This window comes from Hemiscyllium ocellatum, chromosome 21, assembly GCF_020745735.1.
Source record: "Hemiscyllium ocellatum isolate sHemOce1 chromosome 21, sHemOce1.pat.X.cur, whole genome shotgun sequence".
In the NCBI taxonomy this organism is placed as follows: Eukaryota; Metazoa; Chordata; class Chondrichthyes; order Orectolobiformes; family Hemiscylliidae; genus Hemiscyllium; species Hemiscyllium ocellatum.
In genome coordinates, this window is record NC_083421.1 from 39,515,523 (window position 1) to 39,536,529 (window position 21,007).

Here is a 21,007-nt window from a genome sequence, read left to right on the forward strand (position 1 = left end):
GTACAGCCATTTTGATGTTTTCTAACACTTAAATGTTTGCTTTCTATTTTTAGAAAACTACTGATCATCTTTGAATTTTTGAGATCCTTTGCTTTCATAATTATTGTATTATTTTGAAACTTTTAATTTAAATCTCAGTACTCTTTTAATGGTATGAAGGAATTGCAATGTACTTTGACATCTTGAGAGGGAAATGCAGAGCTGTGTCTGATATACTTGTTGTTGACTGCTTAGGTCTGTCAATAGCTGGCTGCTTTTGATGTTTGAGTAAAAAATGAGGTCTGCAGATGCTGGAGATCACAGCTGCAAATGTGTTGCTGGTCTCGTGATGCTGTCTCTATTCCTGAGATGCTGCCTAACCTGCTGTGCTTTGACCAGCAACACATTTGCAGCTTGCTTTTGATGTTTAGCATGCTGTCAACTCCTGTATTGTACCTTCATTAGGTTGATAACTCATTTTCAGGTATGCTTGCTGCTGCTCCTGGCAGGCTGTTCTACACTTAGCAATGAAATAAGTTGGTTCCCCCAGCTTGATAGTAAAGTATATAGCGAGGGAATCACTGAACGATGAGGGAAAGATTTCTGGTGTAACACTGTTTGTTACTGAAGGCCTATGGTGCCACATGAATGGGTCAGGTAGAAGAAACATCTGAAAATGCTGCTGACGTGGAAATCATACAATTATAGCATTTCAACTCCACAAAGTCTCAGGCTGTACTGCTGCCTCTTCCCACCTCGAGCTCGCCAAATTGCGAGAAGTTGAATTCTGCAGATCATCTCCCCCTCCTTGCCTAGCACTACATTCCATCAGTTCACATTTGTGCAACCTGCTAGGTCTGGCGAATCCCATAGAATCTATTGCTTCCTCCCCAAACTCTCTGGAAGCCTATCTATTCCTGGAAGACTTGGGTTTCTCTCTTCCCTTCAACTCCACCTCTGGGCTTGCCAAGCTCTGCATAGTTCCATGAAATGTCAGCAGCAGAGTGCATCCTCCTGGTAGAATGATTGATGGCTCCCTTAAGTTCGCTCTTGACCTCACGATCGGCAGAGATTTACCAAGCTTTGTAAGACTCTATTCTGCTAGCTTTGTCTGCACTGGAGAAATCAGCAATGAGCAGCAGCAAGGTTTGGAAAAATAGACAAAAACAATAATCTAAAAGTGAGCAATGGTAGATATTTCTCATGCTCGATATCTAATTTTGTGCTGCTATAGCTGCTCTGAATCTCTCTCATTTCATAGGGCAAAGGTGGGGGTGGATGTGGTGGTCTGGGTGGGATACTTTTCATAGGGTCATTGTGGATTTGATGGGTTGAATGGTCTATTTCCACACTGTAAGAGTTTTATGAATCTATGATTTGAGTACTCAGTGTCTGCCTTAAAGGAACCGTACAATAAGATTTCAAGTTTTAAAAGTTTTACTGGGAGAAACTAAAACCCACATCAGCTAAATAACATTTTAGTAGACAAATAATGTACTAAACAACTGAAAAATAGACTTTTATCATGATCATATTGTTATATGTATTTTGTAATGAAAGCTAAGCTGATTTTTAAAAAAAATGGACACTATCCAATGACAGCCTTTTGAATTCATTGTGAGAAAAAGGCAGACTAGTGTGTTATCTCCACATTAATCACAAATGAAGACATTTCAAATTCAATAAACCTTTGGACTTATGACAAATCCTCTAAAATTGTGAACATTCAAAGCTTCTGAGAAAACAATTGATTGGAAGGATACCTACACTGAATTCTAGATGTACTGACATTACTTCATAAATCAATGTATGACAATTAACAGTTGTCATTTTAAGTTTTGATCTGTAAAAGAAAAGCATTTAAACAGAACTGTAGAAATTGAAGAAATGAATCAAAATGTATTGACACCAAATTGAAGGTATGGCACATTGTTGCAAAAATTTTGAAAGACTGAGTCAAAAATAACTTAGCAAGTAGGAGAATTAAGCAGCTAATGTAGTTGCAGGAAATTATGCAATTCGTAAATGGTATATAGGAGCATTGGGCCTTAATATACAGATGTGTGGGTCATTGCAAATTTCATCACAATGACAAATACATCATTGAGATGCAAGCATTTAAATACACTTTCACAAACACTGTTTGTGAAGTTCAATTACCCTGCACCTTGATGCAGTGAGAATACAAACTTCATGCTGTTTCCTTATCTAGACAATTTCAGCATGCTATCCAGCATGGAATGTATTGCTGAATGAGTGCATGCTGAAAATTGGATCCAATTAAGTACACAACCACTACATTCTTGGATCCTGACCTTAAAGATCTGGCAGCAATGCTGATCACACAAGAGGTTGATGCTAAATGCATCTAGAAATTATATCTCCTGCCATTGTTCCAATAATGTGTCATGCTCAGTTGATCAAATCACCATCATTGTCTATCAACATATTTAGGAATCAGCCATTAGGACTAGCATTCAGGTACTCCACCTGACCAATAAGCACCTACCAATACTTCCTGCTTACCAGACACACTAACTATTATCTTGAACATTCAGCTACTTAGCAATGATAGTTCTCCTCCAAGCTGCTTGTCATCCTTTCTTGGAAATATATCACTGTTCCTTCAGGTGAGACTGGTGAAAAATTCTGGAATTCTCTCCCAACAGTGTGTGGGACTACCTATAGCACGTGTACTGCAGCAGAAGACAATATGCCACCACCTTCTCAAGGGAAATTGCAGACGGGGAATAAACGCTGGCCCAGCCAGTGACACCCATGTCACATGAGTGAATTTTTAAAAGTCCCATTTCTCCCACATCCTGCAGTTGATGAGATCTACAGCCTGTGGGTTTTGTGACCATGTGTCTCTTCCTTCTGCCTTACCTCTTACCTCAACCGATCCTTTCTGTATTTCAGCATTGAGATACTGAGCTGCTGCCTGCCTAGCTACTCCTGTCTCATCTTACTGAACAGCTAACTAGTCAGCCAAGTCTGCAGCCATTTATCTCAAAGTGGTACAATTTGAAGCTGAGCCATAAAGTGCAAGTAATGTTTGAGCTTTTCCTGCAAGCCTATCTGCTGTCTCTCTCAATGAAAGTTAGCAACCCTCCATTGTATTTCTACATGAAGCATTACAAGCTGAAGTGGCTATTCTAAGTCTCCAAGGGAATTCACAAAGGTGAATAGTTTAGTTTTGAATGTATTATTGAAATTATTGTTGAATGACGTTGTAATGGAATTCTTTTAATTTGTGAGTTTTATTTCTGAAATTTGACTAAGAAGACATTGTAAATGCGCATAGCTGGTACATTCACTTTGACAGGAATGAATGATGGAGAACTGTGATGTTTGAATGATATTTTAGGGAATCCAGAGTCTCATTATCGCTCATAGAAATTTGTTTAGAGAGATTCCTCCTCCTCTACCGCCCGCCCCCAACCCCAAACCTTCTCCTTGCACACTGCCATCTCTACTGCCTGTGCTTAATTTTGGAATTGTGTTTCAGCCCAAGAGGGACTGCAACTAAAATCCCCATTGTTGAAACAGACTTTTTCCTGACAGGCATGCAAATTTTTATAAACTTGCAAAGATCTGGGACTGGTTCCTTTTGAAAATTTAAAATTTTTTCCAAAAATCCTTCAAAGAATGATCAACACTGCATTTTCACAAGGTCTGCAACTGGAAAAGTGTGTTAAAATCTGTTCACTTCAATCCACTTTTTCAATCACCTCATTTGAATCATCTCCGTTAAATGGCTGTCACTTTAAACAATATTTCTTCAGGGATTCAGTGGTTGGTGTGCTCCTAAATTAGCTGAATCTGTGCATTTAAAACCAGGCCTGAACACAACTTACTTGGTTCAAAATGACTGGAATTGTGCATTAAATTGATATTAAATGCTAAAGAACATCACAAACTGTTCTGCTTTCATCTGGTATACGCACAGAATATACCTTGCTTTTGCAGTTTCAGTAAGGCGAAATGTGAGCCATGCCAAAGTGACTGGAAACATTTTGACTGCCATTATTTACTGTTGCCAGAATTACAGAATAAAATCAAATTAAAGGTAAAATCGCCATAGATGTACTAGACCTTAGGATGCTCTCATTGGGGAGAGATGACTGATGGTGGATTAACCTAGGAGCCATCATGCCTTAGGCATGAGAAGATGTAGAGAAGGAGAGTCCTTTGTGGGAGCCTTAGCCTGTAAGAGAATTGGACCCATGCTGTTGACATCACTCCGCATCACAAATCAGCCATCCAGCCAACTGAGCAGATCAACCCTCACAAGTAGTATCTCTGCAGATGCCCATTTTTGTGGCCTTGGTTTGTCCATGAAGGCATAGGTGATTGAAATGCAAACATAATACATGTCATCTGAATTAAATGCCTGTTGGAACGTTATGCACAATTCTGGCAGCCCATGATACAGAATAGTACAGCTCATTTTACTGGTATTATTTAATGGGATGTGAAGTGAAAGATATTAGGTGAGTCTTGTGTACTTGGAATGTTTTTCCACCCAGGTTTGAGAAGGTCGTAGGGTAATCTGACCAAGGTTTTTAAGATAATGAAATTTCTGTAATAGTATTTAATTGTTTCTACTGGTAGCTGAGGTATCTAACAAGGACACAACTTTTAAGACAGTCATAAAAATAATTGGGAGTTTAGAAACAATTTTTATCTGAAGCATTGTGAGAATATCAAGTGCTCAGTTACAAACTGTTGAAGTATTTCTTAAACTCTTTAATGAATGCATTAAATAATTACTTGTGGGGGAAATAGAATTCACTAGAATAAGGTTAGACTAATAGTGTTGAAGACATAATGTGCTAACTGGTCTCTTTCTGTATTTTTAAATATACAGACTAAAACAATTTAAAAATGTCCCTGTTTTCTTTGTGATGTCTATACTTCATTCTGGAGGAAGGAAAACTTTACATGACATAAATGGTGAAGTCTTTTTGTTTGTATGAACGGTCCCTATTGCATTTTATTAATGGCTGTTCTATGAAAAAAAATATTTTGCTTGTGATTAATGTGCAAGACAAAGATGGGAAATAATAAAGTAAACATTAGTGTTGAAATAGGAAGTTTGACTCAACAGTGTTTACAGTCTATCCATGTCAGAACTAACTTCTCTTGTGCAACACCATTTATACTTAAGATTTTTTATAATGTTACTTGGAGAATTTCTATTTTAAAAAATTACTGGAGGTATTAATCATTTTAGTTATTGTTTAACTTGCAGTTGCTGGTAACTAGTGATACAATATTTTTAATGCTTCTAGAATTTTTTTGTATGATCCTTAGTCATGTAAATAAAGTAACATTGAAACATGAGGAAATAAAGGATTTTTAAGTATATTAGAATATTAAATGTTTCACTGACAATCAGAGGAAAAGGGTTTCCTCCAGTTATACTCAAGTGTCTTTCTACGCAAAGTTTTGACAAAGTCCGCCAGCTATAAGTGACATTGTACCGAGTACAGCATCGGTTTCTATGTAATCCTCAGTTAATTTTTCCTATTTACCAATGTCTGCATTGTCCTATGATAAATATTTCTCATCAGTATGTAAGCATGTTTCAAGAAGTAGACTGCAAAGATTAGGAAGAGCCAAGGGAATACTCATACTTCATAGAAACCAACTGGACGTTCTTGCTGAGTGAAATTTTCAGGAAACCTTCTGGCTTATCGTTCAGAGACATGCAGTGGAGCAGAGGTTTGGGAGGTGAAAGGTTGCTTCCTGTGATTCTTCTAAATCTGAGTTCCCATGGGTGGTTATGCCAACTAAAGTACAGCCCACTATGAACATTTAAGTCAGTGACACACAGCTTTGGAAAATGTTATGTGTCCACCAATTCATTGTGTAAATGAAGCAATTAATTTATTTAATGAATATGTGAGATGTGTTTAAGTGTTTGAAGGAGATGAGCCTCTGAAAGAGACGGTTGTGTAGAAATTAGAACTTATAAAATTAACGAAATTGTACACCCCATCGAAAGAAGAACTATTGAGATTGAACAATGCAAGCAATTGGGCAACAGGTATAGAATATATGAACTCAGTAGCATGTATTGCATTCAGTTTTCAAAGCAATGTTTATTAATTTTGTTCATTTTGCAGTATTCTGAATTCAAGTAACAGTTTGAGTACCTATGGCTTTTACTGTCTTAATTCTCTTGTTAAGAATCGGTTTTAAAATTAAGTAATATGTGTAAGTAACTTCAAAGTATAAATCTAATCATTTTCAACTCTGTTTTAAATATTGTGGCTTTTTTTTTGAAGTTCAGAATTTTTGCTACAATGCTAGAAAGATCAGGAACTTGCTAATCTGGAAGTTATGGTAAAAGTAATCATGTACTTTCGTTAAATTTCAACTTCTGGAAGATCTTAGATATTAAATACCATTTTGGGTCTGTAAAATGTAAACTAGAGATAATCTAATTTAATATAATCTTTCAAGATCCATATATGGTACACGTAAATCAAGCAACTTTATGAGGTAACATTTTTTAAAAAATTTGATGTACGTCAATTTATTAGCTTTTAAATCCAATCTGGCCATTTAGATATGGTTTATAAGGGTATATTGGGATTAGATATATTACAACAAATGATCAACTGCTGACTGAGGAGAAGGAGGGACCTTTTGGACTTGAGATCCAGATCCCAGCGGAAGCAGGACAGCAGCTCCTTTTTATAATAAGAAGGACACTTTCTAAGTGTGAAAGTTTGGAGCAGTTACTGGTTAATCAGTTGTATGTGTGTGCTAAGCTTCGTGCTATAGTCATAATCTTGAGCGCATGCAACTATCCACATGCATTGACCACTTGACAGTTTTTTAAGAGTGATACAGCAATGAGTACATGGAAACTACAGGGAAATTTGAATAGGGACTCTACATGCTGTAGACCTTTGAAAGTAGTGCTTTCACATGAATGCTTAGGCCATAGAGATCTGGGGTTTCAAAATGGTAGAGGCTATCTTTCCTACTTCATTGATCTAATCGATTCCATTCAGACTACTTAAATGCTGATCAGTGATCATGCTAAAGTGGGCTCCAGTAGCAGGGGAGCTGTTGATGAAACAAAAACAGAAATTGCTGGAAAAGCTCAACAGGTCTGGCAGAATCTGTAGATAGAAATCCGTTAACATTTCAGGTCTGGTGACCATTCCCCAGAACTTATAGTAGTCGGAAAATTTTTTTTTAATGCAGAAGATGGAGTGTAAGGAGGGGGTAAGGAGTAAATGATAGGTGGAGATAGAGAGACAAGAATAGTTGGACAGACGAAGGAGTGGATCACGGTCAGCCTAGGAGAATGAATGGCTGCTAATTGGACAATTAGTGGCTAACAATTAGTTGTTTGTAAGAGCAGACCATGTGATAACAAGGCAAAAGTGAAGACTGCAGATGCTGGAAACCAGAGTTTAGATCAGAGTGGTGCTGGAAAAGCACAGCAGGTCAGACAGCATCTGAGGAGCAGGAAAATCCACGAATGGATTTCTGATGAAGGGCTTTTGACCGGAACGTGGATTTTCCTGCCCCTCGGATGCTGCCTGACCTGCTGTACTTTTCCAGCACCACTCTGATCTAAACACCTGTAATAGCAAGGCCTGGTGTGTGGGGATTGGACATAGGAGAAGGTGCCTCAGGCGCTAACATTGTTGAAGGCTGTAGAGTTCCCAAATAGAAAGTGAGGTGCTCATAGACTCATAGGGATATACAGCACGGAAACAGACCATTCGGTTCAACTTGCCCATGCCGATTAGATAACCCAACCTAATCTAGTCCCACCTGCTAGCACCTGGCCCATATCCCTCCAAACCCTTCCTATTCATATACCCATCCAAATGCCTTTTAAATATTGCAATTGTACCAGCCTCCACCACTTCCTCTGGCAGCTAATTCCATACCTTTCCCTCCAAACCCTAAATCTATGCCCTCTAGTTCTGGACTCCCCCACCCCAGGGAAAAGACATTGTCTATTTATCCTATCCATGCTCCTTATGATTTTCTAAACCTCTATAAGGTCACCCCTCAGCCTCCGACGCTCCAGAGAAAAACAGCCCCAGTCTGTTCAGCCTCTCCCTAAAGCTCAAATCCTCCAACCCTGGCAACATCCTTGTAAATCTTTTCTGAAACCTTTCAAGTTTCACGACATCTTTCCGATAGGAAGGAGACCAGAATTGCACGCAATATTCCAACAGTGGCCTAACCAATGTCCTGTACAGCCGCAACATGACTTCCCAACTCCTGTACTCAATATTCTGACCAATAAAAGAAAGCATACCAAACACCGCCTTCACAATCCTATCGACCTGCGACTCCACTTTCAAGGAGCTATGAACCTGCACTCCAAGGTCTCTTTGTTCAGCAACATTCCCTAGGTCCTTACCACTAAATGTCCACGTCCTGTTAAGATTCGCTTTCCCAAAATGCACTATGTTGTTCCAGTTTGTGCTGAGCTTTGCTGGAGCACTTCAGCAAACCTGAAACAATAGACATTGGTCAGGGAATAAGGTATTGTTTTGAAGTGGCAGGCAAGTAGATGTTCAGGGTCTTTGAGGACAGAATGTAGGGGTTCTGCAAAGTGGTCACTCAGTCTACACTTGGTTCGCTAATGTAGAGGAGACCACATTGTAAGCAACGAATGCAGTAGACTAAATTGATTGGAGGTAAAGCACTGCTTAACCTGGAACCTGTGTTTGGGCCCTTGGATACTCTGGCGGGAGGAGGTAAGCAGGCAGTGTAACATCTGTAGTTGTAGGATTGCCTTGGGGCTGTGGGGGGATGTTGGGATTGAAGGAAGAATGGATTAGGGTGTGCCAGAGGGCATGGTCCTTGTAGAAGACTGACTGGAGGAGAAGGGAATATGTGTCGGGTGGTGGCACCCCACTAAAGAAGCAGAGATGGTGGCTGGTGATCCTCTGGATATGGATGCTGATGGGGTGGTAGGAGAGGACAAGGGGGACCCTATTAATTTTGTAGGAGGGAAGGGGTGTGAGGGCTAAAGTTTGGAACGTGGGTTGGACCTAGCTGAGGACCTTGTCAGCTAGGGTGCTGCAGAATCCTCTGTTGAGGAAGAAGGTGAATATTTTGGAGGCCTCTTTGTTGAAATTGACTGGATCAAAACAGTTGTGATGGACGTGGAGGAATTGGGAGAATGGAATAGTCTTTACAGGTAAAGGGTGTGAGGAGGTATAGTCAAGGTAACTGTGGGAATTAGTGGATTTGTAGTGGATATTGGTGAGCTAGGCCATCTCCAGAAATGGAAACAAAGATGTTGAGGATTGGAATGGAAGAATCAGGGATAGACCAGGTGAGGGTAAGAGCGATGTGGAAATTGCAAGCGAAATTAATAAAAATTTTCATTCTGGATGAGTGAGGGAGGCAGCACCGATGATGTTGATATACCGGAGAAAGAGTTGTGGGTGGGGGCTGGAAAAGGACTGGAACAAGGAATATTCCACACACCCCATGAAGAGACAGAAATGGCTGGTGCCTATTTGGGTACTCAGGGCCATCTCTCTGACCTGAAGAAAGTGAGAGGAGATAAAGAGAAGTTGTTCAGGATGAGGACAAGCTTGGCCAGGAGGTGGAGGGTGGTGATCGATGGGGATGGTTCAGGCATTTATTTCCAGGAAGAAGCGAAGAGCCCTGAAACCATCCTGGGGTGCGGAAGGGGGGTGGGAATGGTCATGTAAAGGGATTGCAGATCCATGGTAAAGAGGTGGCGGCTGGAGCCTGTGAACCAGAAAGTCTGAAACTGATGTAAAGCATCAGAGGAATCATGGATGCAAGTGGGAAGGGACTGGACAAAGAGAAAAAAATTGATTTGAGACGGGAAGAGATGAGTTTTGTAGAGCAGGAGCAGGCAAGCAACAAATGTGTCTGCCTGTGCAGTCCTGTTTGCAGATTTTGGGAAGGAGAAGTGTGCTGTGTGGGGTTGGGAGACTGAGAGTTTGGAGGCAGTGGTGAGGGGGTCAGGGAGATTCCTAGATTAAACCTTTGATGATGCTGTTTCACTGAGGTAAATTTTAAGAGGTGACTATCCACAAGTAAGAAAGTATTTCAGATTGTTCTTATATTGAGGTAATGCTATACGAGGCAAATGACTAGGTTTAACTCCACAAGAGTCAAAGCCTCTCTGATGGCTTTCAACTCTTGGTGGGCAGGATGTCTTTTGCTGGGCACTGAAACCGTTGGAAGACTTGACAATGATGATTACCATACCTGAAGGACAGATAATTAGATTGCTTACAGTGTGGAAACAGGCCCTTCGGTCCAACAAGTCCACACCGACCCTCCGAAGAGCAACCCACCCAGACCCATTCCCCCACATTTACCTCTTCACCTAACACTACGGGCAATTTAGCATGGCCAGTTCACCTAACCTGCACGTTTTTGGACTGTGGGAGGAAACCGGAGCACCCGAAGGAAACCCGCGCAAACATTGGGAGAATGTGCAAACTCCACACAGACTGAGGCGAGAATTGAACCCGGGTCTCTGGCACTGTGAGGCAGCAGTGCTAACCACTGTGCCTCTATGCTTCCTTGTCAGGGTTTCTCCATGGGCCTGCTGGAAGTTTGTCACCAGGTTAGTAATTGGTGGATGATACTGCCTGGCTGATTTTAACTGTGATGGCTCATTAGATTTTGGGCAAATAGATGTGTTATTTTGGGGTGATGGTCTCTGAAAGTATTAGATGTCCTAGGACATGATTATACTTGGTAAAACACCTAACCTCTAGTAATTAATGATGTGGCCAGGTTGACTGGGAGATACATAACAGAAATGGGTCACGTATGTTCTTGGGATGCCTTTGGTTCTGAGGAGGAGGTTGGTTTGTTCTAAACTTGCTGAAGGATAATTCTCTGGCCATCAGAGTTCAGTTGATTTACGATGTGTTGGCTACAAAAGTTAAAACCACTGAACTGAACGTCTCCTAATAGTGAGTCTGACATATGGGATAGTGAAGCTGGAAAGAGAGAAAGCAATTTTTACTTGCAAGTCTCCAGAATTAACAATATTAGAACGAGGAGAAATCTGACCCAAGCTAACTATGCTTAAGATGTTAATAACATCTTTGTTGCAACTGGAGTTTACCATCGGATGATGGAGGTTTGAAGGGATACCCTTCACTGGAAGTGAATCATGGGCCTAAAAGATTTCAGTCCATGTGTGAATTTTTAAAATGGGTACTCTGACTAAATATTTTAATTGCAGATGAGTATCTGATTTGAGATTTTTTGTGGGGGGTTAAGTCAAATGGGTGCAGAGGAAATGTTAAGAGGTTTAGCTTAAAGAATAAGTAACAATTTTCATCGCACTTCTAATTTCTTTAGTGTAAATGATCATTTAAGATTGAGTTCTTTGGGTTGGGGTTCATTTTATAATATTCTTTTGATTTAAACTGTAAACCTTGATTTTTCTTAGCATCTATAACAGATGTTTATTAAAAGATAAAATTATCATTCTATGGGTTTCTACTGAGATCAATAAACAGCAAAATACTGTTATGCTGATCATGAGACAAACTGATGAATGTCATGAGCCTGCCTAGGGAATATGGTGTCGGGATGTTGATGGTCAGGTGCAGAGGAGTGCAGGCTGAATTTTCACAACATCCCTTTACTAACAAAATGCAGAGTTATGGGAGAATTTTCCATAAGAAATTGGCATTTTGACAGCTGTTGTAGTGTTGGTGGGGAGGTAAGATGCAGTAGCAAAACGGAAAAAAAAGTTTGCAAAATGGCTTAAATTATGCAGAAAAGTTCTTCATGGGGCTGTTGGAATTAACTTCTTAACAGGTTAGTCCATGCCAACTAAATGATGACAGAAGACTGTTCAATGAGTAAGTGTCAGTAAATATGGAAATCACATGATGTAATCAAGACTCCATTAAGATATTTAAGTCAAATTACTAACCACAGCAACATCCCTTTGCTTGACTTACTCTTCCTCCTCCAAAATCTCAATTGTTACAGTGCAGAAAGAGACCATTTGACTCACCAGATTGCGACAGTACTCTGAGCATTTTGATTAAATGCCAAACTCCTGTCTTTTCTCCATAGCCCTAAAAGTTAGATGATCATTCAAATAGAAACCATGCCCTCTCGAGTCCCGCAACTGAACCTGCCTACACTAACTTGCAGACAGCGCATTCCAAACCTGAACCACAGCCTGTGTGAAAAGGTTTTCTTGTCTCTCACTTGCTGCTTTTGCGCAGCATTTGAAAACCATGTTGTCTGATTCTCTTTTGATTTGAGTAGGAACAGTTTCTCCTTTTATATGCTCTGCCCAGAACCCCTCATGATTTGAAAGCTTGTACCAAATCTACCCATATTCCTTTTCTACAAGGAAAGCAGTCTCACTTTCTAAAATCTGTCCTCACAACTGAAGCATCTCATCCCTGGAACCATTCTCAAATCTGTTCTGTACTCTTTCTCGTGCATTCATACAGGTGCATGGAGATGGGAGGTTTCCATGATGGCAGTTCATTTTTCCTTTCCTATCCATTCCTCAACAAAGAGTGTGCATTATTTCTTTTTCAAGCAGTATCATCCATTTCATGCCTAAAAATCGGACTAATCCATTCTCGTCTCAATTAATGCTGCAATTTTTGGAAAAATGGCTGCGTTGTACAGTTTCTTGAACTTTTAAAGTGAGTTAAAGTATAATGTGGACACATGATTCTTTTAAAATTCTTTTAAAAACACTTTTTTGCTGTTTGTTTCAGGTTACAATACCACGTGGCAAAGATGGCTTTGGCTTCACAATTTGCTGTGATGCTCCCGTTCGTGTGCAAGCTGTAGACCCAGGCAAGATATTTAAAGTTTGGTTGTGGTTGAGGCAAAATGAAATTCCTCTAAATTTTGTCACCTGGTTGTGTTGAGTTATACACTATAACATGTCTATTTTTGAAAAGAGTCCAAGTCCACACTTTAAATGAGCTTTATTTCAATTAACCACACTCCAGAAAACACTTACCATTGATTACAAGCTCTCCATATTGATAACAACTGATTGACACCAAAATAACCTTTAATTAACATCCATTACCTGGTGCCATATTCCATTAGTTTAAGGCATCCTTTCCGTTCACATTTAAATACAACAGATTCATTTTTTTCTTTTTTAAAATGAATCAATTTACAATAAACAAAATGACAACAGATTATATTCATTGTTTTCTTGTATGTGTATTAAAGTTCAGAGTCCCTTTTCCAGTGTGTCCACCAGTTTCTTCATGCTTGCTCCTTTCTTTGCAAAACAATTAGCTGACTGTTATTATCCCACCCATTTCAATTTGGAGATTTCTCCATTCTCCAGCAACAGTTTTAAAACTACAGCATCAATCTTCAGTCACTTTTTATTTAAATATTTCACTGAATTTATTATCCCGCTGTGACTTTGTATTAATGTAGCACACAAATGGATAGTTGCTGAATTCATATTTACTTTTTCTTCCAATGTTTTTACAAAGAAAGATGCTACATCTGCCAGATCACCAAGAGCAAGACTTTCCATTGCTCAGGTACTTTTTACTATCCTCTGATCCTTCTGATCTTTTTAGCCTCCCCGTGGAAAAGACAATATTTATTTCCCTTTCCCACAAGAATAAAAATCTTCATGTTCTTGAGAACTTATCACAAATTTGAATAAGAAACATTACTAAAGATTTCATGTTCCTAACATCCCCCAGTGATGGACATTCCAAAATAAATGATGTCATCGTTTTTTATCAATGTTTTGTTCCCCTGAATAATATTTTCCACCTTTTAGAGTTTCCTAGGGGGATCTCAATGCTGATACTTCACAACTGGCACCTGGTCTTGTTTGGGTGCCCAGACAATTCAGGTGTCCAATTAGACTTCACAATTCATCCAGTTCAGCTTTGGAAGGCTTTCTGTGAGGCCCTACTTTGATGAATAGCAAGGAGCAAACATTTCCCAAATAGGTTTGCTGACACATAGTTAGAGTTGATCCATTCTGCCTGATTACCAGTTTTGTGCTTAAAAGCTTTGAAAGTTTGACATCCAGTTTTGATGCCATCTTTAAGTGCATTTTATGACAATGATTTTCAAATTCACTTCTCTCACTCCACAAAACAAATCACTTAGTGCTTCATGAAATGCCAGTAAAATGTATTAGCGTCTGTTTTCACTAAAAAGTGTGTCCTGGGAAGTGCCAAATCCTAGAGGCATCATTTAGTCCATAAACATTTATTTATTGCATTTGGTGACTCTTTTCAAGGAGAAAATAAAACTTTTCTCCATGAAGAAATGTAGCTTTTATAGCAATTGGTCTACACTCCCAAGAATCTGGTGCTAACAAAGCCAAGAAGATTTTCAAAATTGCTTTCCCTGAATGTATTCTTGTATCGTGGTGCCTTACTTTTTCTTCAAAAACCCATACACTGGACCTGCTTTAACCTTATACATCCCATTAGAGGGCAGTGATAGAGTCCTGACCTCTAGGTCAGAAGGTCTGGATTCAAGTTACACCTTCCCTGAAAGTTAGCATAAGATGCCTGAACAGGTTAATTAAAATAACTTTCTTCCACTGGTCGTCCTTTTGAGGGATGTTTTCTTTGGAAATTTTTCTGTTCTGAACGCCTCTCTCCATCAAATTCTGGTGTGAGGAATATTATCCAAGAGTGCTGTATACCTTTATGAATAGATGGTACTTTTTTAAGAGTGTGGAGATTTCTGTGTAAGCAAGCTGATTTTCTCGGATAGCAGTTTGCTCTGTGGTCTCTGTCCATTTGCCCCCTTCTTTATACCTGTGATCACATTAATTTCTTTGCAGTTGGATTGGTTAGAGATGGTCAAAACCATCGGATTTAAATTTAATTGGGATTTTATATCTAGGGCCTGATTTAAATTAATTGGCTAATATCCAAGCTGGTTGCCTTAACATCTAACCAAGGATGCAGTGAGGACTGCAGACATTGGAGAGTTAGAGTCAAAAGTGTGGTGCTGGAAAAGCCCAACAGGTCAGGCAACATCCGAGAAGCAGGAGAGTCGATGTTTTGGGCATAAGACCTTCATCAGAAGCGTGGTGGTGGAAGGTGAGGTTATGGTCGAGGAGTCCATGAGTTGGTGCTTGGCTTCGGCTATGTAGAGGTTGGTGCGCCATACTACCACTGCACCCCTTTTGTCCTCTGGTTTAATGATGAGTTTGGGGTTGGAGTGGAGAGAGTGGAGGACTGTACATGGCGAGAAAGAGGGAGTGGACAGGTGGAGGCGGTTAATGTCATGGCAGCAGTTGGAGATGGAGGTTGAGGGAGGGTAACAGGCCCGTTAGTGGTGTCCAAGAGGATGGAGTATGTTGGATGTGGGAGAAATGATCCTCCGAGGGAGGGTGGGAGTCATAATTGAATAAGTAAGCACGGACTCGGTGGAAGAAAAATTCAGTGTCGCAACATGTACGAAATGGCTTGACCTGGGAGTGTAGTAGGATGAAGGTAAGCCCTTTATGGGGGATTGATCATTCATCCCCAGTGAGGGGCAAATCTGGGTGGATGGTAAAAACCCAATGGGGCTGGGGTGTGGTGTAGAGCTAGAGCTGGGAGTGAGGTGGAGAGTGTCCCTGAAGTGGGGACGATCATGTGATCATCGTTAACATCATAGGTGTCATAAGCAGAGGAAGTGACATAAATGGCAGCAGTCATGGGGGTGGAAGTGGAGTGTTCGGTGGCACCTGTGGGGGCAGAAGTGACATTCATGGAAGCGGTGTCTTCATCTGCTGCAGATGTCAGCGGGGGCCGAAGTGGCACATTTGGCAGCAACCGCGGGTGTAGAAGAGGCATCTACAGCAGCGTAAGCAGAAGCAGTGCTATCAGTGGTGTGCAAGGGTGGGCACTATGGTCAACACAAGTGTTCTGGTGAGTGATGTCGGAGGGGGGGATGCGGCGGAAGAGATGATTGATGATGACAATCACTGGTGCAGAAGTGACATGGGGAGCAGCATTTATGGAGGTTTCAGAAGCAGTAGATCTGATATCAATTGTGGAGGTGGTAGTTCTGGCTGCAATCACAGAAGCGGTATTGTTGGCAATGACTGCAATGAGTTCAGGGGCAGAAGTAATGTCATCATTCACAGCTGTAGTAGTGGCCACACGGATAATGGCATCCGGCTGGTTACAGAGGCCGGGAGAAGGGTCTGGAGTGGTCAAAGAATATCTAGTTTGGAGGTAAGAATGTGAGAATTTGGTGCGCTTACGTTTGTTGATGTCCAATAAAGCTGGAGAAAAAGCGTTTGTTGAATCTGTGGATCCTCCTCAGGATGAAGAATAGCATAGCCCCTTTGCAGATCTGGGAGTGTGGCCCTGAGGTGGGGCTGGGCTGACTGCAGGGAGAATAGATGGAGACTCATGGCAGTGAGCTTGGGATTTGCTGTAGGTAGTGGTTGTCCTAGTCAGGTCCAAATTGAGAAGGTCTAAATGTTGTCTGGATTCCATAGGGGATAAGTTGGTTGTATAGGCAGGTGCTGAGGAAGGAGACATGATTGTAGTAGCGGATCTACTTGAGGACGAGGTTGAAGAGTTTCCAGGCAGAGGAGAGAACCTGGGGGGCTGCAGTGGGAGAGAGAGACTCGCTGAGATCCTTGTGGAGGGAGGAGGAGGTGGGCATCCTTGGAAGAGGCTTCGCAATAAAGTTTTCAGTAACTAGGAGAAAGTGAGGACTGCAGATGCTGGAGATTGGAGTCAAAAAGTATGGTGCTGGAAAAGTACAACCAGTTAGGCACCATCCGAGGAGGAGGAGAGTCTACATTTCGGGCATAAGACCTTTATCAGGAATGTGATGAACATCAAAAATAATCAATCTCTCACAGTCAATTGATACGCATGTATCAAGTTTAGAACTGTCTGTGCATCTACAACTGTTTCTCAACTTTTTTTAAATCTCCAAGCTTTGAACAGATTATCACCTCCTAAAGGGACCATGCACACTTTACCCCTTATCATTTTGTACAAACCAATTCTGGCTTTCTGCCTTTCACTTCATGAGTACACACCTTCATAACAATACCAAGCAACCTTGAATAGTGTATTCAACCAGCTTGGTTCCTGTGTTGTACAATTTCATTTATCAGTTTTTATCAACAGCCTTCCCCCAAGCTGCTTCATTTTTTCTCTCTCTCTCTCTCTCTCTCTCTCTGTCTCTCCATATGTTCCTGCTTGAAACTGGTATCTGATGGCCTTACCTTATACCCTAAGGCATTCTGAATTCTTTGAGACTTTGGCCTCAATGAAAACCTTTTTGTTTTCTTGGTGTTCTCCAAAAAGTAAAACTAATTACAGCTTCTGCCCATAACAGGGAGCAGATCACTATTGCGGATGAAACTTTAGGATTTCCACCAAAACTTAATTGATGTAGATGATATCCTTTAACCGTCTGTAGCAGATTCTTAGCATTGACACCTCATGCTCATCCAGACAACAGTGTATAGCTTGAAAAATGTGTTGCTGGAAAAGCTCAGCAGGTCAGGCAGCATCCAAGGAGCAGGACAATCGACGTTTCAGGCATAAGCCCTTCTTCAGGAATGAGGAAAGTGTGCCAAGCAGGCAAAATAAAAGGTAGGGAGGAAGCACTTCGGTGAGGGGTGTTGGGAATGCAATAGATGGAAGGAGGTTAAGGTGAGGGGGTGGGCGCGGACGTTGGGAAGAAGATTGCAGGTCAAGAAGATGGTGCTGAGTCCGAGGGTTGGGACTGAGGTAAAGTGGGGGGAGGGGAAATGAGGAAGCTGGAGAAATCTGCATTCATCCCTTGTGGTTGGAGGCTTCCTAAGCGGAAGATGAGGCGCTCTTCCTCCAGGCATCGTGTTGCCATGGTCTGGCGATGGAGGAGTCCAAGGACCTGCATGTCCTTGGTGGAGTTAGTGTTCAGCCGCGGGGCAGTTGGGTTAGTTGATGCGGGTCTGCCAGAGGTGTTCTCTGAAATGTTCCGCAAGTAGGCGGCCTGTCTCCCCAGTGTAGAGGAGGCCACATGGGTGCAGCGGTTGCAGTAAATGTGTGTGGAGGTGCAGGTGAATTTGTGGCGGATATGAAAGGATCCCTTGGGGCCTTGAAGGGAAGTGAGGATGGAGGTGTGGACGCAAGTTTTGCATTTCTTGCGATTGCAGGGGAAGGTGCCGGGAGTGGAGGTTGGGTTGGTGGGGGGTATGGACCTGACGAGGGAGTCGTGGAGGGAGTGGTCTTTCCGGAACATTGATAGGGGAGGGGAGGGAAATATATCCTTGGTGATGGGGTCTGTTTGGAGGTGGTGGAAATGACTAAGAATGATAAGATGTGTCTGGAGGTTGGTGGGGTGGTAGGTGAGAACCGGTAAGGTTTTAACTTGGTGGCGGTGGGAGGAGCGGGAAGTGGAGGAGATACGGTGGAGAGCATCGTCAACCACGTCTGAGGTGAAATTGCGGTCTTTGAAGAAGGAGGCCATCTGGGTTGTTCGGTATTGGAATTGGTCCTCCTGGGAGCAGATGCGACGGAGGCGAAGGAATTGGGAAAATGGGATGGCGTTTTTACAGGGGGTAGGGTGGAAGGAGGTGTAATCTAGGTAGCTGTGGGAGTCGGTCGGTTTATAGTAAATGTCCGTGTTGAGTCGGTCACCCGAGATAGAAATGGAGAGGCGTAGGAAGGGAAGGGAGGAGTCTGAGACGATCCAGGTTTACAGCTTGGTTGATTCATCAAAAATTTACAGTATCAAAAATCTATATAGTATTGATTGCTTACTACATTTAAAGTACAAATAAAAGATTTTATCCAAATTTAGAAGTTTTTTCAACCAGTTGCAAATGTGACAATATTATAAAATGATCCTAGTAATATTGCTCTTATTTTAATTATATTCTATATTAATTCCAAGCATAACCATGGAAATCAGGCCAAGCTAAAAGCTCTCTTATTCACTTGAGTAATTTGCAGATACATGGATGTGTTAAAGACTGAACATTGCCTTTTATATTAGATTTTATTTTCGCATTGCTTCTCCATGTTTTGTTTTTTTGTCTTCAAAATTTGTTTTTAAATTCCCATCTGAAAAAGCTATTTAACTTCACCCTTAAAATGTCACAAGGAAGTGGAGTTGTTGGAGAATCTATTCAATCCATGTAATCACACATTTGAAGTATTGTACTTTTATTGATCATTTTCTTAGGTGGCCCAGCTGATCAAGCAGGTTTGCAATCACTAGATACTCTATTACAGTTAAATGGACAGCACGTAGAACAGTGGAAATGTGTGGAGTTGGCTCATGCAATAAGGTAAAAACTTTTCAAATAAAGTGTTCTAAATTATATGTTATTTATCAAATGATACATGGATTTGTGGCAACCAAAAAACAAAATACAATCTACACTTCACAAATACAACAGTAACCTCATACATAAATAGTGCTTTGAATGTAATTCAGATATTTAATGTGCTTAATGTTATAAACAAATTTAATATTAAAGCATATATGGATACATTAGACCAGGCTACCAATAATATAGTCAGGTAGTTCTTAGAAGTTGAAGTTTGGAATTCCAGGAAAACTGGAATAAACTATAAATGATCAATCCACGCTCTCTCCTCCCCCCCCCCCCCCCCCCCCCCCCCCCGCCTCCCCCCACACCCAGAAAAAAAAGATTTGAGGATGAGGATAAGAATTTTTCAAATTGAAGCATTAATCTTAACCAGTAACCTATGTTGGCTACTGAGATAGGGGATACAGATGAAAGGGATTTGATACAAGTTAGGATGTAGACAACAGAGTTGAAGGGTAGAAAGGAGTGCTTTGGAATAATAAGGTCGAGATGTAACAACAACATAGATGAGGATTTCAACAGCAGCAAATAGAGACAAGGGCAGAGGGTGGTACTATTACAGAGGTAGGTATAGATGGTTTTGAGTGCAAGATTAGATTACGTACAGTGTGGAAACAGGCCCTTTGGCCCAACAGGCCTACACCGACCCGCAACCTACCCAGACCCATTTCCCCCTTCACCTAACACTACGGGCAATTTGGCATGGCCGATTCACCTATCCTGCACATTTTTGGACTGTGGGAGGAAACCGGAGCACCCATAGGTAGCTCATTTGCAGGGTCAAAATAACACTAAAATACAATTGCTCTGGCTCATCCTATGTGTTATAAGGAAAGGGTTGGAGTTACTGGCAAGGGAACAGAGTTTGTGACTGAGTAAATATTTTGACTTGTGACACAGTGAATTACTTTCAGGCTGAATATGGTAATTTCATACTTTACATTTCTACCCATGTAATATTCTACTTTATGACCCAATGCTAAAAGCTGTCGGAGCAAGAACCAACTACTCAGCTACATCTTTGTCTGATATTTAACAGGAATAATTAGGAATCATCCTTGGCTTGTCACCTTATTTATCTATTCTTATGCTCCAGTGAAATTTTATCCATAATGGTTAAAGTTTAGGAAATGGAGACTCTTGAACTTCCAGGAGGATGTAGGCAATTCGGAGAAGGCTGTTGGTGCAGTTGGCCCAGTGGCACTTTGATATCATTGGCAGGGGAATAAGCATGCTGTCATGGTATGAATGCAGAAGGAACTCCATAGAGCCTATACTACTAGTATTGCACCTCAACGCATCTATTGAATACCAGTTTGCAGGAATGTGATTCCCTAGGAGCTACTATTGGCACAGGTCCCAGGAGTTAGGGAGCTGGCATTTGAGTTTCCATAGGCAAGTGACCTCAAATAGTTGCAACTTTCTGCCACAGACCGTGAAGCCGCAGCAATTTGATGGAAGTCTCCAAGCTACAAGTCTACCAAGCCTATGTCCTCTTTGCACTCCTCTACAGACCGGAGACCCTGACAGCATATGCTGAGCAGGAGAAAATTGTGAATATTTTCCATATTTGTTCTCTTAGACATATATTCAGCATCTCTTTGTAGGACAGCACCATCAATTTGGAGGTCCTATAGAATGCTAACTCATTCACATTCTGTATTTGCTGATCCAATGAGATCTGCCCAAAGAAATAGCAGCAAACTA

At 41.1% G+C, this 21,007-nt stretch overlaps 1 protein-coding gene across 4 annotated transcripts in view; it reads left to right on the forward strand.

Annotated features, from left to right (window-relative positions):
• Positions 1-21,007, forward strand: part of rgs3a (regulator of G protein signaling 3a) — a 218,522-nt gene that overhangs the window by 46,899 nt on the left and 150,616 nt on the right. For 2 of the 4 annotated variants that reach the window (XM_060841350.1, XM_060841351.1), the window contains 2 exons: positions 12,729-12,810; positions 19,150-19,255. In XM_060841350.1, the coding sequence (XP_060697333.1) occupies positions 12,729-12,810; positions 19,150-19,255 (188 nt within the window). Of the gene's footprint in view, positions 1-5,908; positions 6,032-12,728; positions 12,811-13,499; positions 13,527-19,149; positions 19,256-21,007 lie in introns of those variants that run through there. The other 2 variants (XM_060841352.1, XM_060841353.1) reach the window with 2 other exon arrangements.